At 40.2% G+C, this 17,452-nt stretch overlaps 1 protein-coding gene across 1 annotated transcript in view; it reads left to right on the forward strand.

Moving 5' to 3' along the window:
• Positions 1 to 423: 423 nt before the first annotated feature.
• DNMT1 (DNA methyltransferase 1) overlaps positions 424 to 17,452 on the forward strand; it is a 43,005-nt gene continuing 25,976 nt past the window's right edge. The window contains exons 1-10 of the mRNA XM_034434310.2: positions 424 to 664; positions 8,892 to 8,934; positions 9,073 to 9,180; positions 10,969 to 11,245; positions 11,427 to 11,499; positions 12,707 to 12,812; positions 13,516 to 13,556; positions 14,845 to 14,896; positions 16,663 to 16,746; positions 16,829 to 16,938. Coding sequence (XP_034290201.1) covers positions 525 to 664; positions 8,892 to 8,934; positions 9,073 to 9,180; positions 10,969 to 11,245; positions 11,427 to 11,499; positions 12,707 to 12,812; positions 13,516 to 13,556; positions 14,845 to 14,896; positions 16,663 to 16,746; positions 16,829 to 16,938 — 1,034 coding nt within the window. The 5' untranslated portion in view covers positions 424 to 524. The remainder of the gene's footprint in view (positions 665 to 8,891; positions 8,935 to 9,072; positions 9,181 to 10,968; positions 11,246 to 11,426; positions 11,500 to 12,706; positions 12,813 to 13,515; positions 13,557 to 14,844; positions 14,897 to 16,662; positions 16,747 to 16,828; positions 16,939 to 17,452) is intronic.

Below are 17,452 nucleotides of genomic sequence, written 5' to 3' on the forward strand. Positions count from 1 at the left end.
TATGCATCAGGAAAACACGAATGATCTGAATAGCCACACGTTTGGACTATCCAAATACTGTGGGAACAAGCTGTAGGGAAAGGTTACTGCCTTTTTTATTTGAATTTTCCAGGTGGGTCAGGGGAAGCAGGAAAAGTGCCCGACTTGAACTGAGCCAATTTCCTACGCTATTATCTGTAACGAGTTTCTATGGGCAAAAGGCAATCTATCATCGCTGCTTGAGCTAATATCGAGGGTGAAAAGACGAAATGTTCTTCTCCCCGCGCCCTGCAGCCTGACTCTCCCGGCAGCACCGAAACCAGAAAGCTGAAAAATAACAAGCCCCGGCTTTGCACAGCGAAGCTCCCGCGCGCGCTCTTAGCTCGCTCGCCCGCCCGTCCTCTTCTCCCTCTCCCTCCCACACACCCCCCCCCGCCACAAACCGCCGTTTGGTTTCTCCCTCTGCCTGAATGGCGACTTGATAAGTTCCGCCCTTTCCTCCCTCCTCTCGCCTTCTTCTTCTCCTCCCCCCCCCTTTTTGCAGGATGGTCTATCCCGAAGCCGCTCCGCCCCCTCCCTCCCCGGTGCGCGCCAAATCGGCTCCCGTCGGATCCTTGCCTGCTGTCCTGCCGGTCCCGATGCCCGCCCAGGCCGCTCCGCTGACCCCGGAGGAGCTGCGCAGGCGGTGAGTAGTCGGCGCTAGGGGGGCTCGGCCGGCGGATCCCCGGCCGAAGGTTATTCGCTCCCCCGTCCTGTCCCGAGGGCACGTTGACCTACCACCACCACCCCCCCACCCCGTGCGGTGGCCGGGGCTGCTCTCTCTTTGGGCACCCTTCTAAATCTGGGGCGGGGAGCGGGGTTTCCCCCCCCCGCTTCGTAGTCCCCGTAGTCCCCCCCGCCCTTGCATTTCTGGACAAGGGGAGCGGGACCCCCTCGTGCTTCCCACCCTCTTCCTGTTTGATGGCGAGCCTCTCTGTTCTCCAAACTGACAATCCCGGACTCCCCGGTTCCCATATTCCGCTTCCCCCAAACGTGTCCCGCGGCCGTTGGGTTACGCAGGGAGACGAAAAAGTTCCCGAAGGGGGGAAGTGCGACAAGGGAGCCCGGAACTATATGGAGAGAAGTAAAGGAAGGCACTAGGTCTCTTTCTCCCCCCCCCCACCCCGCAAACTCCCCACGTTTTAATAGCCTGCAGTGGAATTTTGAGTCACTTAGGTGCCCTTGGGAGTGGGGGGGGGGCGGGCTAAGAGAAAGCATTTTTTGTGGTTCCCTAGTTTGAGGAAAAAAAAGGATATATCCTTAATTGGGGAGTTTCCCCACTTTGGGGGCAGAGATAGTGACCTGGAGTGCAAGGCCTTTGAAATTCTTTACATAATATGCTTTTGTTTTGTTTTTTTAAACACCCCCCCCCCTTGGAGGGAGAAGATATTTACTTGGATAAAAGGAAGGGGGGATCTGTTTTGTTTCTTGTTCATAGGATTGTTTGACCACTGCACTATTTTCCCGCTTTCCACCCACCCCATACTTGTCAAGTGACAAAAATTAATTCCATTAGGGTAGTTTCTAAAATCCTAAAATCAGTTAAGATAATTATGTTATCAGGTTTTTAAGGCCTTCAGGGTTGGGATCTCTTGAATAGAATTGCCTCTCTCTCTCTCTCTTTCTCCAACGTAAGGATTAAAAAAGAAGAAAAAATTTTAAAAAAGGAAAAAAAAGAGGAATCGGAAGTGAGGGGATTGTTTAATCTTTACTAAAAACATTCAAAGGTGCCAGCTTCTTTTTGGGTGGGGGTGGGAATGTAAGGAATATGAATCATTGCATCAGACATTAATTAGCCACTGTATATCGCACAAGGACACGGGCCTCATCTTTCCCCTGGCCTTCCTTTTTTCTCCATATGCCACCCCTTGCCATCTGGGACAGGAAGTGAAAACGAATTTCTTTTCCAGTTGAAAGCGCATCTTGGCGGGAACATTTGTTTGTGTTTAGGGCAAGGATTAACGCAGGCGCACACACGCGGTTCAGGAAGCATTGGTTAACATGCCCTGACTTCTGCATAAAAATAAAGGGGGGGGCTGACATGGGTTGGGTTGTTGGCAATCATGAGCTTGCAGGATGGGGTGGTGGCTTTCTGCTCTTCGGCACTTCCAGCAGCGTGCTGCATTTCAATGGAACCTGGCTCTTTCTGAAGGAAGCGGGTTTTTTGTTGGACCTCTTTCCCTGGGCAGAATTATTACTGACAATTGCTCCCTGCTCCACCAGGAAGCGCGGGAGGACCCCTTGGAGGGTAGAGCCGAGGATTTTGTTCAGTATCTGTATGACAAAATCACTCAGATTCGGGAAGATTTGGACTCCGACTGGGTAGTCTCAGGGGGAGAGGCAGGGGCAGGTCTTGAGAATGTTATCTGGGATGAGTTTGATCCTGTGACCCCTGAGGACGTGGACAGGATTCTGGGTAGACTGAACGCGACCACTTGTTTATTGGACCCGTGTCCTTCCTGGTTAGTACTGGCTTCCCGGGAAGTGACACGAGGCTGGCTCCAGGGGATTATAAACGCTTCGCTGAGTGAGGGTGACTTTCCCGCCACCTTGAAAGAGGCGGTGGTGAGGCCTCTCCTCAAGAAGCCTTCCCTGGACCCGGCAATGTTGGTAAATTATCGTCCGGTCTCCAATCTTCGCTTTGTTGCGAAGGTTGTTGAGAGTGTGGTCGCGCAACAGCTCCCCCAGCACCTGGATGAAACGACGTATCTGGATCCGTTCCAGTCGGGGTTCAGGCCCGGGTACAGCACGGAAACGGCATTGGTCGCGTTGGTTGATGATCTCTGGAGGGCTCGGGACAGGGGGTGCTCCTCTGTCCTGGTCCTGTTAGATCTCTCAGCGGCTTTTGATACCATCGACCATGGTATCATGCTGCACCGGTTGGAAGAGTTGGGGGTGGGAGGCACTGTGTTGCGGTGGTTCTCCTCCTTTCTCTCTGACCGGTCGCAGTCTGTGTTGACAGGGGGACAGAGGTCGACCCCGAGGCCCCTCATATGTGGGGTGCCGCAAGGGTCGGTCCTCTCGCCTCTCCTGTTCAACATTTATGTGAAGCCGCTGGGCGAGATCATCCATGGTTTCGGGGTGGAGTACCATCAGTACGCTGACGACACCCAGCTGTACATCTCCACCCCGGATCACCCCAACGATGCCCTTGAAGTGATGTCCCGGTGCCTGGAGGCCGTACGGATCTGGATGGGGAGGAACAGGCTCAGGCTCAACCCATCCAAGACTGAGTGGCTGTGGTTTCCGACGTCCCGATATAGTCAGTTGACGCCATCACTGACTATTGGGGGCGAATCATTGGCCCCCACGGAGAGGGCTCGCAACTTGGGCGTCCTCCTGGACTCACGGCTGTCTTTAGAAGAGCACTTGACGGCCGTGACCGGGAGGATTTTTCATCAGGTTCGCCTGATTCGCCAGTTGCGTCCCTTTCTGGATCGGGACTCTTTACGCACGGTCACTCATGCCCTTGTCACCTCCCGCCTGGACTATTGCAACGCTCTCTACATGGGGCTCCCCTTGAGGAGCACCCGGAGGCTCCAACTGGCGCAGAGTGCGGCCGCGCGGGTGGTAATGGGAGCGACATGGCGTTCCCATGTAACACCTCTCCTGCGCGAGCTGCACTGGCTCCCGGTGGTCTTCCGGGTGCGCTTCAAGGTTTTGGTTACCACCTTTAAAGCGCTCCATGGCTTAGGACCCGGGTACTTGCGGGACCGCCTACTACCACCAATAGCCTCCCACCGGCCGGTACGCTCCCATAGAGAGGGGCTCCTCCGGGTGCCGTCAGCCAAACAATGCCGACTGGCGGCCCCCAGGGGGAGAGCCTTCTCTGTGGGGGCACCTACTATCTGGAACGAGCTCCCCCCAGAGATACGGAGGATCCCGGATCTGCGCACCTTCCGCCGCGCCTTAAAGACCTTACTATTTCACCAGGCCGGCCTGGCCTAATTTTCCCCCTCTTTTATAAAAGATTTTTAAAATTTTAAATATTTTTTAGTATTTATATATTCAATTTTAAATTGGTTTTAAAAGTTTGGGGTTTTAAATATGTCGGGGCCAAAATTATTTAATTTGATTTTATTCTATTTTTTAAATTTTGTATTGTATGTGTTTTTATTGTTTGGCTGTGCACCGCCCTGAGTCCTTCGGGAGTAGGGCGGTATAGAAATCTAATAAATAATAATAATAATAATAATAAAAATAATCAGTGCTGTGCACATTATCACGTTGGCTCAAAACAAGTTGTCTTTTAGCTTCCTCTCTTTTACTGGAATGGATAGCTATCCTCCACCAGAGAAACATGGGAAGCACTCTTCCTTTTTTCCCCCAACCCAGCCTCTTCACTCCAATAGTGTTGCTATGGACATCTGTCAGTTTCTTTGTACTATGGGAAAGCATTAGATTTTTACCATTCATCACCTTTAGGTTTTAAGTTCTATAAGCGCCCTTAAGGTTGTTAGAAAATAGATTATATGTACAACTATTCTTTTTTTTTTTTTTCTCAGCAGAAAAACAAATTTGGAGACAAAATAAATGTTGCTCTCTCCTGCTTCTTTAGCTTAGTATCTGCTAAATCTTTGTGTTCTAGCTCTCAGGTCTACTTTAGATGGTTCTTCAGGCCTGCCTGCAAAATGGAGCCCAAAAATGAGTGCTTATTGGAAATGAGTTGACTTTTGTGTAACCATGGAGAACTTGGAAGAAGGAAAGTGTTCCTTCTCTTTCTTTTTCAATTTCTCATTAAATTGTCTGCCAGCTAGTGTGCTACCTTTAAGGATATCATATGTAAGCCTTCCTTACTATGACCCTTGTGAGCAAGCACACTAGCTTATACCACCTGGTTCATCTATTTGTGTATTTCCTTCCTTCTGAGAGAGTCTGTGTTGCTGTTGTCTGGAGTCAGCAATGGGTGGGAACTTGCTCATCTGCCCTTCTGACAGAACTTCAGCAGTGGGATTTTTCTCAACTCCTTTATTCTCTTGCCCTCATTTTCATGACAGTTCTATGTATTGCCATTCTTGGCAGGATTGGTAATGAAATCCCATCCGAGTCAACATTTCTAGCTGAATAAAATCTCTTTAGCTTCTTTCTAATTTCTATTATGGAACTGTCACCCTTGGTTTTGACATGGTTTATGTGGTCATAAGAGAACATCTATAAGACCTTGTATCAGAAAAGTCCTTTAAATTTTCCTCGCATCTTGGAGTGCCCCCTTGCCCGGTCTTGTATTGACAGTGGGGAGTAATGAGTCCACTATAGAGAAATACAATCACACAGTAAAATTTTGAACAGCTTTGGTTGAATGTTTTAAAAAGAAACCTCAGCTAGTTTGTTTTGGCAGGAAATTTACAAATTGCATGATTAACCAAGAAGCAATGTGAAACTGAAGGTTTTCTGTTATGCTGATGGGTCAATGGTCCAGGAGGTTGTTTTCATTTAAAAATGTTTTTTGCAAAGATGGGGAAGTAGAAAAGTCGGAAAGAAACTTAAATTTATTCTTTTTTCTTTTCTTTTTTTTACAATTGCTGCAGTAATTGCGGCATATTGATTTTGTAGAATGAAAATGATTCTCATTTCTGAGAATTATTTAAATAACTTATTTTAACAATGGGAGCAAGGGACGGTTCAAGCTTTGCCTTTATTATTATTTTAAAGTTCTGCTGACTGACCCTAAACGAATCTTATATTCAGGTTACAACAGTAAAGGAGAGCATATATTGGCGTGATTATTTGTGCAGGTGATCAAGACCAACTAGCTTTGTGGCAAGTTTAGTCATAGTGACTAAAGATGAGAGGAAGAGTGCAGAGGGATAATTCTTTGGCCACTTGCAGAAAAAAATAAGACATTTGTTACAATTTTAAAAGCTAGTTTTTTTGTAGTAGTAATAGTTGTAGTACTAGTGGAAACTCTTATGACTATGGCCCAATTGTCAAATGCATGAAGCTGAAATATTTTAATTACACATGAGACGAAGGTGGGGATGTTTTTACAAAGTAAAGCAGCATTATGAAGAATATGAATGAAAAGTTAAAAGGTAAACATGTTAATTGGAGTAAGTATGGCCCACTTTAAATGGTAATGAATATTGTACTTAAAATGCTATAATAATGACAGCTGACATCCTTTTTTGATGACCTACTCTGTATTAGTTCTAGGACGTAGTGTTAAATGTGGAAATTCTAACCTGAAACATATCTGGAGTCTCCAGAGATATTTTTCTCTACCAGGGCAGTAGGCAAACAAAAAAAGCCAGTTTCTGAACGAAGAGGTCTTTGTAAAAGAGCAGTATAGCCATATAGCTTGCTAAATTATATAACCGTAATATAAATTAGTACTTGCAGAATATATATGGAGAGGGCAGTTCCCTTGTATGCCTCCACAGGAAAGCGTTTGCCTTCACTGGAGCAGTAGCAATACTTTGCTCTCTGGTATTGCTGTTGACATTTTGGTCATGTTTCTGACTTACTTTTACTCATGGGAGTAAATGAAATGTAATCCAAAGAGGGTCTTTAACACTGTTGTCTCATGGGCACCAGTCTCTTGTATGGCTACAAACACAGTTGAATGATGAGATCCGGGAGAAAATATTAATATATTCTTCAATAACTGTCTACCTTTACTAGAAGGTATACCACTGTTTTGTTTTGAAAGAAGATAGGAAATCTTTGGCCAGAATCAAAATTTTACCTGTTTGCATGTCATTGTCTCAGGCGGTGTGCTCACTCTGAACTATGAAGTCAGTACTACAAAGAGTCCTTTGAGCCACAAGAAAACTCTTTTCCCATGATACCCATATCTTGTGTTCTGTTTCTCACATTTCCGAGTTATGGTCCAGCTTTAGGTGAAAGCAGATGGAAAGCTAGGCATTCAGTTTGTCCTGTTTTACTGTATTAGTAATCTAGTGAAATGGTTATTTTAACTGGCACGACAGTAAAGAAGGGATCAAAGGAAGTCAGGTAATTACAAAATATAGTATTTCCTGTAAAAAAAGGTTGAAGCCCTAAGGCACGTTTTTCAGTCTATGAATAGATTTTGTGTTTGTGTGTGGAAATCATTACCTGTGCTTTTCATCGCTATCTCTGCCTTTATGTTGGCAGCTATAGATTTCAATCTGAAGTATGAGATGAGGCTTTGGGCTCCCTCTATACCTCCACTGCATAGAAATTAAGAAAACTATTCTTGGTTGTGGAATTACTCTTGTCAATTAGAAGCCTCCTCCAAGACAATATTAATAATGTCATCCCATTATTGGATATTTTCTCTATGAATTGAACTTTAATACCATCTCATTTTTGAGATATATATTAATTGATGTAGACTTTTTTCCTCCTTTAATTTTGTTTACTCCTATTTGAATATTAAACTAACTTTCCCCAATATGGGGGCCTCTAGATAAATTGGATTGCAGCCTCCTTCAAGCCCTTTGATTGCTTGAGGTAGCTGGGCATGGTGGGATTTGTAGGCTAAAAGATCTCATCAAGTTTAGAAAAGATGGTTTAAATCAAGCGAGTTTTCCCTTTTTTGCCTTGTCTGGCCTTGGGTAAAAGTTTTATTTCATTAGTATTTACTGCTAGCTGAACTGCTTTACTCATACTAAGACAATGGGAACTAAGTAGTTTTTCCAGTCAGTCAGAGAAGGCCTATTACTTCCTGGTACAGGTCTTTTCCTTTGGCCTAACCTAAGGGATTTGCAGGTGCTCTGGAGAAAGGAAGCTGTGCGTATGAATGTGAGGTGTGCCCATTAGAATCTGGTAGATGCAATATCAGAGGAATAATGTTAACAAATCCTATTGGTTTGCGGGTTTCTTGGATGTCAGGTTGATCAGCCAACCTATTCTCAATGCAAGAAGTGATTTTTGCCTGAGTTTAAAACAAAAATTGAGTTTACTGCTTTTTTTCAAGTTGATGGTGCAAATATTTTAATGAGGAAGAGGAATATATGGATTCTTTGTTTCCCTAGAATGAAGAGTTGGTATATATCTTATATCCTGGCATTTTATCCTTAGCCTATACCTGACAGGTGGCTGCCAAACCATACTTTACATACTTTACACTAGACCTATTGATATATGAGGATTAAATTCTCAATCACCAGTTTTAATTATGTTCAGTGCAAGTACTTGAGGTAGTTTATCTTCTAAAAGTGTGTGAGAATTCTTTTCTCAACCAAAACACCATCTGAATTGCTTTTAGCAAGATGTCCAATCAAAATATGTTTAAATTATGCATGCAGGGATTAAAGTGTAACACAAATACTGTTCCTGACTGTCAGATATTTCCACTGATCTTAGTGCTAATGGCTTCAGGCTTCATTTACTTTAGAAGCTGCCCCGCATCTAAGCATAACATGTCAAATATTGTTTCAGTTCTAAACGATATTTTTAATATCCTTTATTTCTTGGATTCTAACAGAGATCCAGAAGAAGCCTCAAGTTTTACATATGCTCTCTTGCTCTCCTTTCCAGTATGGAAAAGAAGTGCACTGATGGAATGCTAAGATCTTCATTCAGTGAAGGAACTCCTTTGATTGCCCACAACAGTCTGGTTCACATGTATTGTACTATGCCAAACTAAGGTTTGGCTGCTCATGGATTTGTGTTTTTATGTCTATCAAGCCAACGTATAATCTGTTCAACAAACCATAATTAAACCTTGGCACAATATGACAATGTCAGTGAGTCAATTCTGAATTTGTTCTAGTAGGAACTATATCTTACTGTGATTCATTCTGTGACAAAAGTCACAGAAAATCAAAGGGCTTGTGTATATCTAAATCAATTGTTGATCCTCTAATTTGTCTTTCATTTCAGAGGTGAAATTTTCCCCAAAACAGAAGACTAATTTGTGATGACTTTGTGTTTTGATTTAAAAACAGGCTGAAAGATCTCGAGAGGGATGAAGATGGTCTTGGTGAAAGAGTAAGTCACAAACTTCTTACTGCATCCTTCCCATGATGAATCATGAAATATCCTTCTGCTTCTATAGCTTGGGAAGCTTCTGCAGACCTGGGTTGCTAGCTGTGGCTCACCTAATCTTTTTCCCCTTCTGGCTTTTAGGAATGTGTTAAAGAAAAACTGAGTTTGATACATGGCTTCTTACAAGTAGATGTTCAAAACCAGTTGAAAGATCTGGAGACGAAGTTGCGCAAAGAGGAACTTTCTGAGGTGGGTAATCAGGGTAAATAGTTTCATCCCATTGTGTTCAACTCTTGTTTGCTTTGCCTGCCTTAAAGTTAATGTTCAGAATTCTAATAGTGATTTCAGAATGAGTGGATACATGATGGTTGCAAGTCTAATTTTGTTGCTGCAAGTTTTTGTTGCATATCTCAGCTTGCACATCTGATCAAGGCACACTGCTAGAGAAAAGACATTTTTTTTGCTTTGTGATTTAAGCATATCTGAAAATGTCTTATATATACCAGTAATCTACAGGAAGAAAGACATGATCTGAGAATTGCTGTCAATTTATGTAGACATTTCCAAAGTAAGTCTGGAAATCAAAATACAAACCTATTCTACTAATCCATGTATAATTGGCCCTGTTATAGAAACAGGACCTGATCATTCAGAACCTCAGTTTTAAAAGAGATTATTTTTGAGCATCTTAATTTGCTGGTGTTGCTGAAATCTTTGAACTTCTTAAACTGAATAGGGAAACACATATCTCATTTTACTACTGAGCATCTCTTTCTCATCTTTTGGTTGGAAGAACTTCAAAACATGGGATTCTGAAATTTGAATCCAGTAAAGCATTTACTTCGCTGAGGACTGCATTTCAAGAAAATTATCTATTGCTTATAGAATTGTGTTATTTCAAACAATATTCATTTTTTGCTCCTGGAATTTGAAACTTTTTACATTCTTCCACTAATCAACGAGCAATATTGCAAAATCATTTTTTTAAAGTAAAAGATAAAATAAAATGTCGATACATGTAGTCCTCAATTTACAACTACAATTGAACCCAACATTTCTATTGTTAAATGAGACATTTGTTAAGTGAGTCTTGCCCCATTTTATGGCATTTCTTGCCACAGTTGTTAAGTGAATCGCTGTTGATAAGTTAATAACACGGTTGCTAAGTGAATATGGCTTCCCCATTGATTTTGCTTTGCAAAAGGCAATCTCATGACCCTGGAACACTGCAACAGTCATAAGTTGTCAAACAGTCACCAGTTGCCAAACATCTGAATTTTAATCACATCATGGGGATGCTACAAAGGTCGAAAGTGTGAAAAATGGTCATAGGTCACTTTTCCATTGCCCTTGTAACTTTGAATGGTCACTAAGTGAACTGTTGTAAGTCGAGGACTACCTGCATACAATTTCCCACTAAAGCTAAATTATAACATTCTAGATTTATGTCAGCGAGATTGAAATCTGTCTTTTCAATGAGTAATTTAGATTGTTCTATAATAAGATAAATAAATTATTAGTGAGGATTCTGTTCATATTTCAGATATTAAATAATATTAAATTATTTTCTAAATAATTAAATATGCTACTTAATAGAACTGTAAAAACATAACTAGAGATTTACTAATAAAAAATTGTAATCTTAAGTAGTTAGCCTACTTAAGTGGAATATCAGAGTAAGATGACTTTTATAATGTTCACACACATAGACTGACACACACAATGCGTGTGATGGAGTGTGAAACATGCATGTTATTGGCATAGTGAGAACCTGCTCATAATTTTTCCTAAACCAATTCTTTTATTAGTTATTGGCAAACTAGATATTTCCATGAGTCATGGAAATGGCTGGCCTTATTTCTTTTTTTTGAGTGGAAGTATGAACATTCATAATTTAAGAGTTGAAACCGATAGAATTAAAATGGATTATGCTTAAGAGATGATCCTGGTAAGCTAGGAGGCAGCGTCTCATGGAATCACAAATGAGATCCCCTCTATAAATACATTCAACCTGCTACTCTTTCCCTTCTACCACAGGAACTCTACCTGACCAAAGTCAAAGCCCTACTCCATAGAGAACTGTCTTTAGAAAATGGAGACAACTTGGCATTTGGCCAGAAGCTCAATGGATGCTCAGAAAATGGTGGCTACGGCAGTGATGAAGACTCTGAGAGAGCAGAGAACAAGGGGAAGGAGGAAAGCAACATGGAAGTTGAAGAGGCTGCCTCATCTTCCTCTTCAACACCATTATCTTCACCATTTGTTCCAAAAGCTCGGAGAGGCAGGAAGAGCAAGTCCAATAGTGAGAACAGAAGTAAGATATGTATTATCTACTGAACAGACATTTGCCTGGGGGGGAAAGGTTAGTTGTAAATTTGGGCCTTAAAGGGATACCATCCTAAATTGTCTCTAAACAAGAAAACTTAACATTTATACAAATTTTAAAACAACAGCCATAATTTCTGCCTGGCAACATTTTTTAAATAAATTTGCAGGAACCTCAACCAGCTCCAGGATCACCCGTAGTTCTGGCAAGCAGCCAACCATAATGGCTCTATTTTCCAAAGGGTGAGTAAGTTTTGTGAAATCCTGATATTTTTCTACTTTCATCTGTTTGTGCCTCTTCTGATTCTTTATTGACACCCATAAGCTCTTTTCCTTTTTTTTTTTTCTTCCTTTGCTCCAATTGTGACATGACTACCTGCATTGAAATGCTTAATGTCAAAGAGCAGGCAGTGATTAATACTGAGATATGTTTCCAAAGAGGAATAAAACAGTAGACTGTTCTAGGGCAAAGAGTTAGGAGTCAGTTTGTAATGGCAATTGCTGGCTCCTAATCAGAGATTTCAGTAACAATATAGGTAGTCCTCATTTAACAATCATGATTGGGACTGGCAACTCCGTTGCTAATGAACAATCATGTGACTTTGACTATGCTTACAGTTTTACTTCAGCTTTCCTTTTCCCCATTCTCCTACTCTTCGGAATGCTAACCCCGGCACTGGGATAATTAGCAAGAAGGGAATTAATGTTTTTTTTTAAAAAATTCATTGGAAAGGAAAGGATTACAAGAGAGTAAGCAGAGAGACAATGGGGAATATACATTGAAAGGATGTATATGCCGGCTGTTTGCCTACTGCACTCACGGCCTTAAGCATGCTAGGCAAATAGCTGGCACTAGCACATTCCTTTCAATGTACATTCCCCATTGTCTGCCTGCTTATTCATAATCACTTCTTCCCCAATCTCTCCATTTTTGTAAGGTGGGGGAATGAAAAACTAGTTCAGGCACCAGACAAAGTGTACTGGCTGTAATGGTGAACAGGTGACTGAGAGATGTTGCAAAGGTTGTAAATGCATGTCTTGATTGCAAAGTTATTTTTTCAGCACTATTGTAACTTTGAATGGTCACTGCATGAGGCAGTTAGTAAGGGAAGTCTTCCTGTAGATAATCTGTTCCAAGTATGGTACAACTCTGATTGAAAGCAGGCCTTGTTATGGTATCAAGAACATATTATTACAGATAATATATTAGACCCATACGGGGAGCCAAAGTACAGGCATGCATTTAGCTATACATTACACTCGGCTGTAAAGAGACTGAGCCTGATTTTTTAGAAAAAGGACTGGTTTGGGGAGAATGCAACAAAGAAGTTGGAAGAAGGATGGAACAGATCTCATTTCCCTTAGCTTTGTTTTTCTATATACCGTACTATGAACAGCTCCTTTGATTAATTTATATTTTATGGATCCATTTTATGGTTAATCAAAATAGATCCAACAAACGCAAATCAGATGAGGTGAATGGAGAGCTAAAACAAGAAAGTAATGCAGAAAATGAGGAGGAAGAAGAGGAGGAGGAGGAACTGCCTGGAGAAAAGGTATGCTTGCAACTTAGTTTTTTCCTATTTGGCATGGGCTGGCTAGAACGTTCAACTTAACCCATCTGACAGTTAAGAAGGTTTATGAAATTCTTTGAAAGTTTAGTTCTCCTGTGCCTCCTCCCCTAAAAGGCACCTGAATTGCACTGTGCAATTGATATCATTTGTGAGGGAGTTTTTTATTGATGCTAAATAGATCTAGCTTCGGCGTGTGAGCTGCATCTTTCTCCAGTACAGGTAGTCTCAACTTACAACCATGATTGAGCCAAGAATTACAGTCGTAAGTTATTGCAGTTGTTAAGTAGGTGATCATGTCACCATGCCAAATTTTACAAGCTTTTTGTGGTGGTCATCAAGTGAACAGGCAGTTATTAAGCAAATGTGGTCGTTAAGTGAAACCTTTTATCCAATGGCCAGTTTTTTGCTGGAAACAGGAAGTAAATGTCAGAAACCAGCAAAAAACCATTATGATTATGATCACGTGACATTGCAAATGGCTATAAAGATGAACTAGTTGCCAAATGCCAAATATGTAATAGCGTGACCATGGGGGGAAGGGGTTGTACAGTTGTCATAACTTCAGAATTGGATCCTAAGTAACTTTTGGGGACTCTGTCATAACTTCAAGTGCTTGCTAAGTGAGGACTACTTGTAATTTTAAAAGTATATAAACTTTTTACCCTTTTTTTTTCCCCCTCTCAAGGAACAAGATGAGAAAAGAATCAAAACCGAAGCCAAAGAAGGGTAAGTACTGTTAGCTGGACACTTAAAATCTAAAGTACTTTCCTTTCCACGGCTTAGTAGCAGTTACCTAAAACAGTGTCTCCAAAGACAAATAAGCTTAAAAGTGAGTTGCCTTTTTTACCAAGAGTGAATCATCAGGCAGAATTCAGTGTTAATTAAATGCAGCATCCATGGAAAAAGGGTCAGATGCAAATGGGGTCAGATATTTCTGATTTTTTTTAAGGCAGGCAGCATTTCAAATATTGCTTGTTCTGCATTCTGTGCCTTGGATTTCACTACCTTGGTGATCTCTAGGTTTATAAACTCACATTTCCTAGAATTGTTAGTCCTGTTAGAAAGGAATTATTGGACTTTTAGGCCCAATCTCATTGAGATTCTTGATTACAAAGACTGCTGCATTTTCTTTTTTTCATATCAAGATGCAAGAAATATATAATTTTTGTATGTGATCACCCAGCAGTCATCTAGTCCCTGTCAGATCTATAATAACCTACTACAGGGCTGTACTGTTGTTGCAGAGCTACAGTTCTGAGCAAGCTTGGTCAGACTGGCATGGAGTGCTGGGTGTTTCATCTTAGTAACATCAGAAGGCCAACTTGAATCTTACATAATTTACTGAAGTATGAAGGAGACTTGGCTGCTCTGTTTTTGTAGCAGAGCCTTCTCCATTTGAACAGAGAGACGGAAAAGAATAATAAAAGCAGTTCTTAACATTTTTTTAAAAAGTTTGGTAATCTTGACTGAGTAAAAGTGGCCCTTTTTTATAATTAATTTTTTTTATTTGAGTGGTAGAAAGCACCAGGGGAAGAAAGCATGGAGTTTACAAAGATTTTAAAAAATGGGAATGTTTTGTTTCCATCAGAACAGAAAAGGCTTCTTCATGTTTAATAAAAATTCAGCATTTGTCCAGTGCTTTATTATGCAACTGCAGAGATTGAAAGTAATAATTATAAAACTGGAGCAGACACCAGTCTCTTCTGTTTCCATAATAGTGGACATTTACTACAATATAGCCAATTATCTACCTCCTTGGCAAACTTTGCTTTTAATGTGCTTATTTGTACAAAGAATTACTATGCAGGTGCATTTAGATTTATATTCCTCCTTTTGATTATAGGATTCTAGTAAGCAATCTTGCAATAAAAGGCGCCACATTAATAATACCATAAATGTGCTACTGTTGGTTATTGGGATCCAAACACTTTACAAAATTATCAAATGTCTTAAACTTGTTACAATAGTCTGTAATATCCCTACTTCTGTCATTATGTGTGTCCCTTCTCCCCAGGTCTGAGATAAAAGAAGAAGTAAATCAGGTTAAAACTGTGACTCCTGTTAAAGTAAGTAGATATTTTGTTTGTGCGGTTTTGTTTGTTTAATGAATAAAAAACATGATCTACACTATATTTGCTAAAATGAAGCTAAGTGTTGAAAGTAGTTTGGTGCAGATGAGCCCTTCCCTCTTGGGTGGCAAATCATATTGTGTATATATACTCAATTTGGCTGAGAAATATGTTTTAATTAGCTGTGTCTGCCATTGTTTTGGTGAAAGCTAGTAAATATTACAGTGGCCAAATGTTCTAAAGCACTGCATATACATAATACATAAACTTTATGAGATATGGTCATCTCTAGCTACTGACAATTCAGAATCAGAGTATTTGAATAAGAAGAGAAGAAAAGTAACAATCAACTGCATGGTAAGTGGCTGTAGATAATCCTGCTGCTATTTGGTAATGGTTGTTTTATTGTGTGCTTAACAATGTTTCTTTGTAAATTACTCTGGAAATGTTTGGCATTACCTCCTGCCTGTCATGGGTAAACATTGAACTCTTTCCAACTTGATGCCTTTTAACACCTGCAATTCTTCAGCCAACATGAACACTGTAGTGCAATATATCTGGAAAGCACCAACTTGAAGAAACTTGAAATAATCTGCAGTTAATTGAAGCTAAACAATCACTTAAGTTATAAAGTGGTTTGTTTACATTAAGTGAAAGCCAGTGCATAAATTCAGCTATGGTGCTTATATACTATAGCTTGTGGCTTGCTAACCATCCATGGCTTTAAAAAGCTATAGTTTCACATAATATATAAATCTAGTATCATACATCAAAATGTTATATAGTTAGAGTTCCTGGAATGTAGCCTCTCTGAGCAGCAATATTTCTATGGACTGTAAGATTTTTGAATCTATGAAAGAATTATTACTTTTTTTAGTTTTATAAAAAAAAATACATTCCTGTGTTGTCTTCTGGCTTTGTGGATGGGTATGCTTTTAAATACCATTGCCCTTTGCTTGCATAAAGTAATAATTATATACTATTTGAAAATAGCATTATCTTCTTATAAAATATCCAGGTTCGTGGTTACCTAAATTCAGTATTTTAGCTATGAACTTTTTCTAGGACATTTTACATAAGGCTCCTTTCAGAATGCTAGTATCGCATCTCTAATTCACTTCCTCACGAGCTTTTCAATTCAACATGAGAAGTTTTTGTAAAATGGTAAACTTCTTTATTTATAAAAGAAGCTCACAGGGCGGCATAGGAATTTGAAAAGCTGTTTGATTTTACTGTCTTTTTTTCTATTCTGTTTCTCCCAAAATAAGACATCCCCTGATAATAAACCCAATTGGGCTCTTGAGCGCATGGCAATAAGGCCATGCACTTATTTCAGGGTTCAAAAAAATATAAGACAAGATTTTATTTTCGGGGAAACACAGTATAAGTACCTACGGTCCACTTTAATTTGGAGATGACCAAACCAGAACAAGCTGGCAACTAAATGCATAAATTCAGTAGTTAAAGTCATCTTAGATTTCTTCATTAAAGCAAGTTTGGGAAACACCACATGTAGCCCTTCAGGTGAGAGCTGGAGTGCCCTATATCTGCCATTGAATTTCAGCAGCATGCAAATACCCATCCCTGAATTAAGAACTGAAAAAGCAGAGTTTGTACATTCATGTAAACTGCAATACGTTGATTCCATATTCCAATATATTGTTTTCAAAATTAGATTCAGAGATTCCTGAATTAATTACACATTTCTGAAGTCCTTGGTTCTGGTCCAAGTGAAGTTTTTCTGTGATGCATTTTTCTTCCAGACGACCCCTCCCAAGTGCATGGAATGCAGGCAGTACTTGGATGACCCTGATCTGAAGTTCTTTCAGGGGGATCCAGATGATGCAGTAAGTCGGCCCACTTTTGCAGCTGAAAAACTTCCTCATTTGAACGTTGTCAGAGTGAAAACCCAATGTTCTTTACTCCTAGCTGGATGAACCAGAGATGTTGACAGATGAACGCTTGTCCATTTTTGATGCCAACGAAGATGGATTTGAAAGCTATGATGACCTGCCGCAGCACAAAGTAACATTTTTTAGGTAAAATTTCATTCTGATTCATTGTAAAGTGTAAATTGGAAGATGATCTGCTTTGGAGAGATTTTAAAATCTCATGGAGATTTTTCTCTTTCTTATGAAGTAGGCTTCTTCTACCCACAAGTTTGGGTTTTTTAATAGTAATTTTATTAAAGATTACAATTCACAACAACAAAAACTAATGCAAACTTTAAAAAAAAAAATAAGAAGAACAAAAGTTACAGAAAATAGAAAAAGGAAAGAAAAATAAAGAATATAGCAAAGAAAGAGAAAATAAATATATAGTGACTACCTCTTCATCACAAACAAGTATAAACAATTTTAATAAATTACCATCTTATCTTAGAATACAACAAATGATTTCTTCTTTCCATATCACATCTCTTATCTATAAACAAATCCATAAAACCTATTATCTCAAATCTTGATGTCAGCAAAAGTCATTAAGTGAAGTAGTTCGGTGCGTTGATAATTTTGGTTGTCACTTCCCAGATTTACAACAACCTTTGTGAGGTGT

This window comes from Pantherophis guttatus, chromosome 2 (assembly GCF_059756535.1).
Source record: "Pantherophis guttatus breed Tessera chromosome 2, ASM5975653v1, whole genome shotgun sequence".
Lineage (NCBI taxonomy): Eukaryota > Metazoa > Chordata > Lepidosauria > Squamata > Colubridae > Pantherophis > Pantherophis guttatus.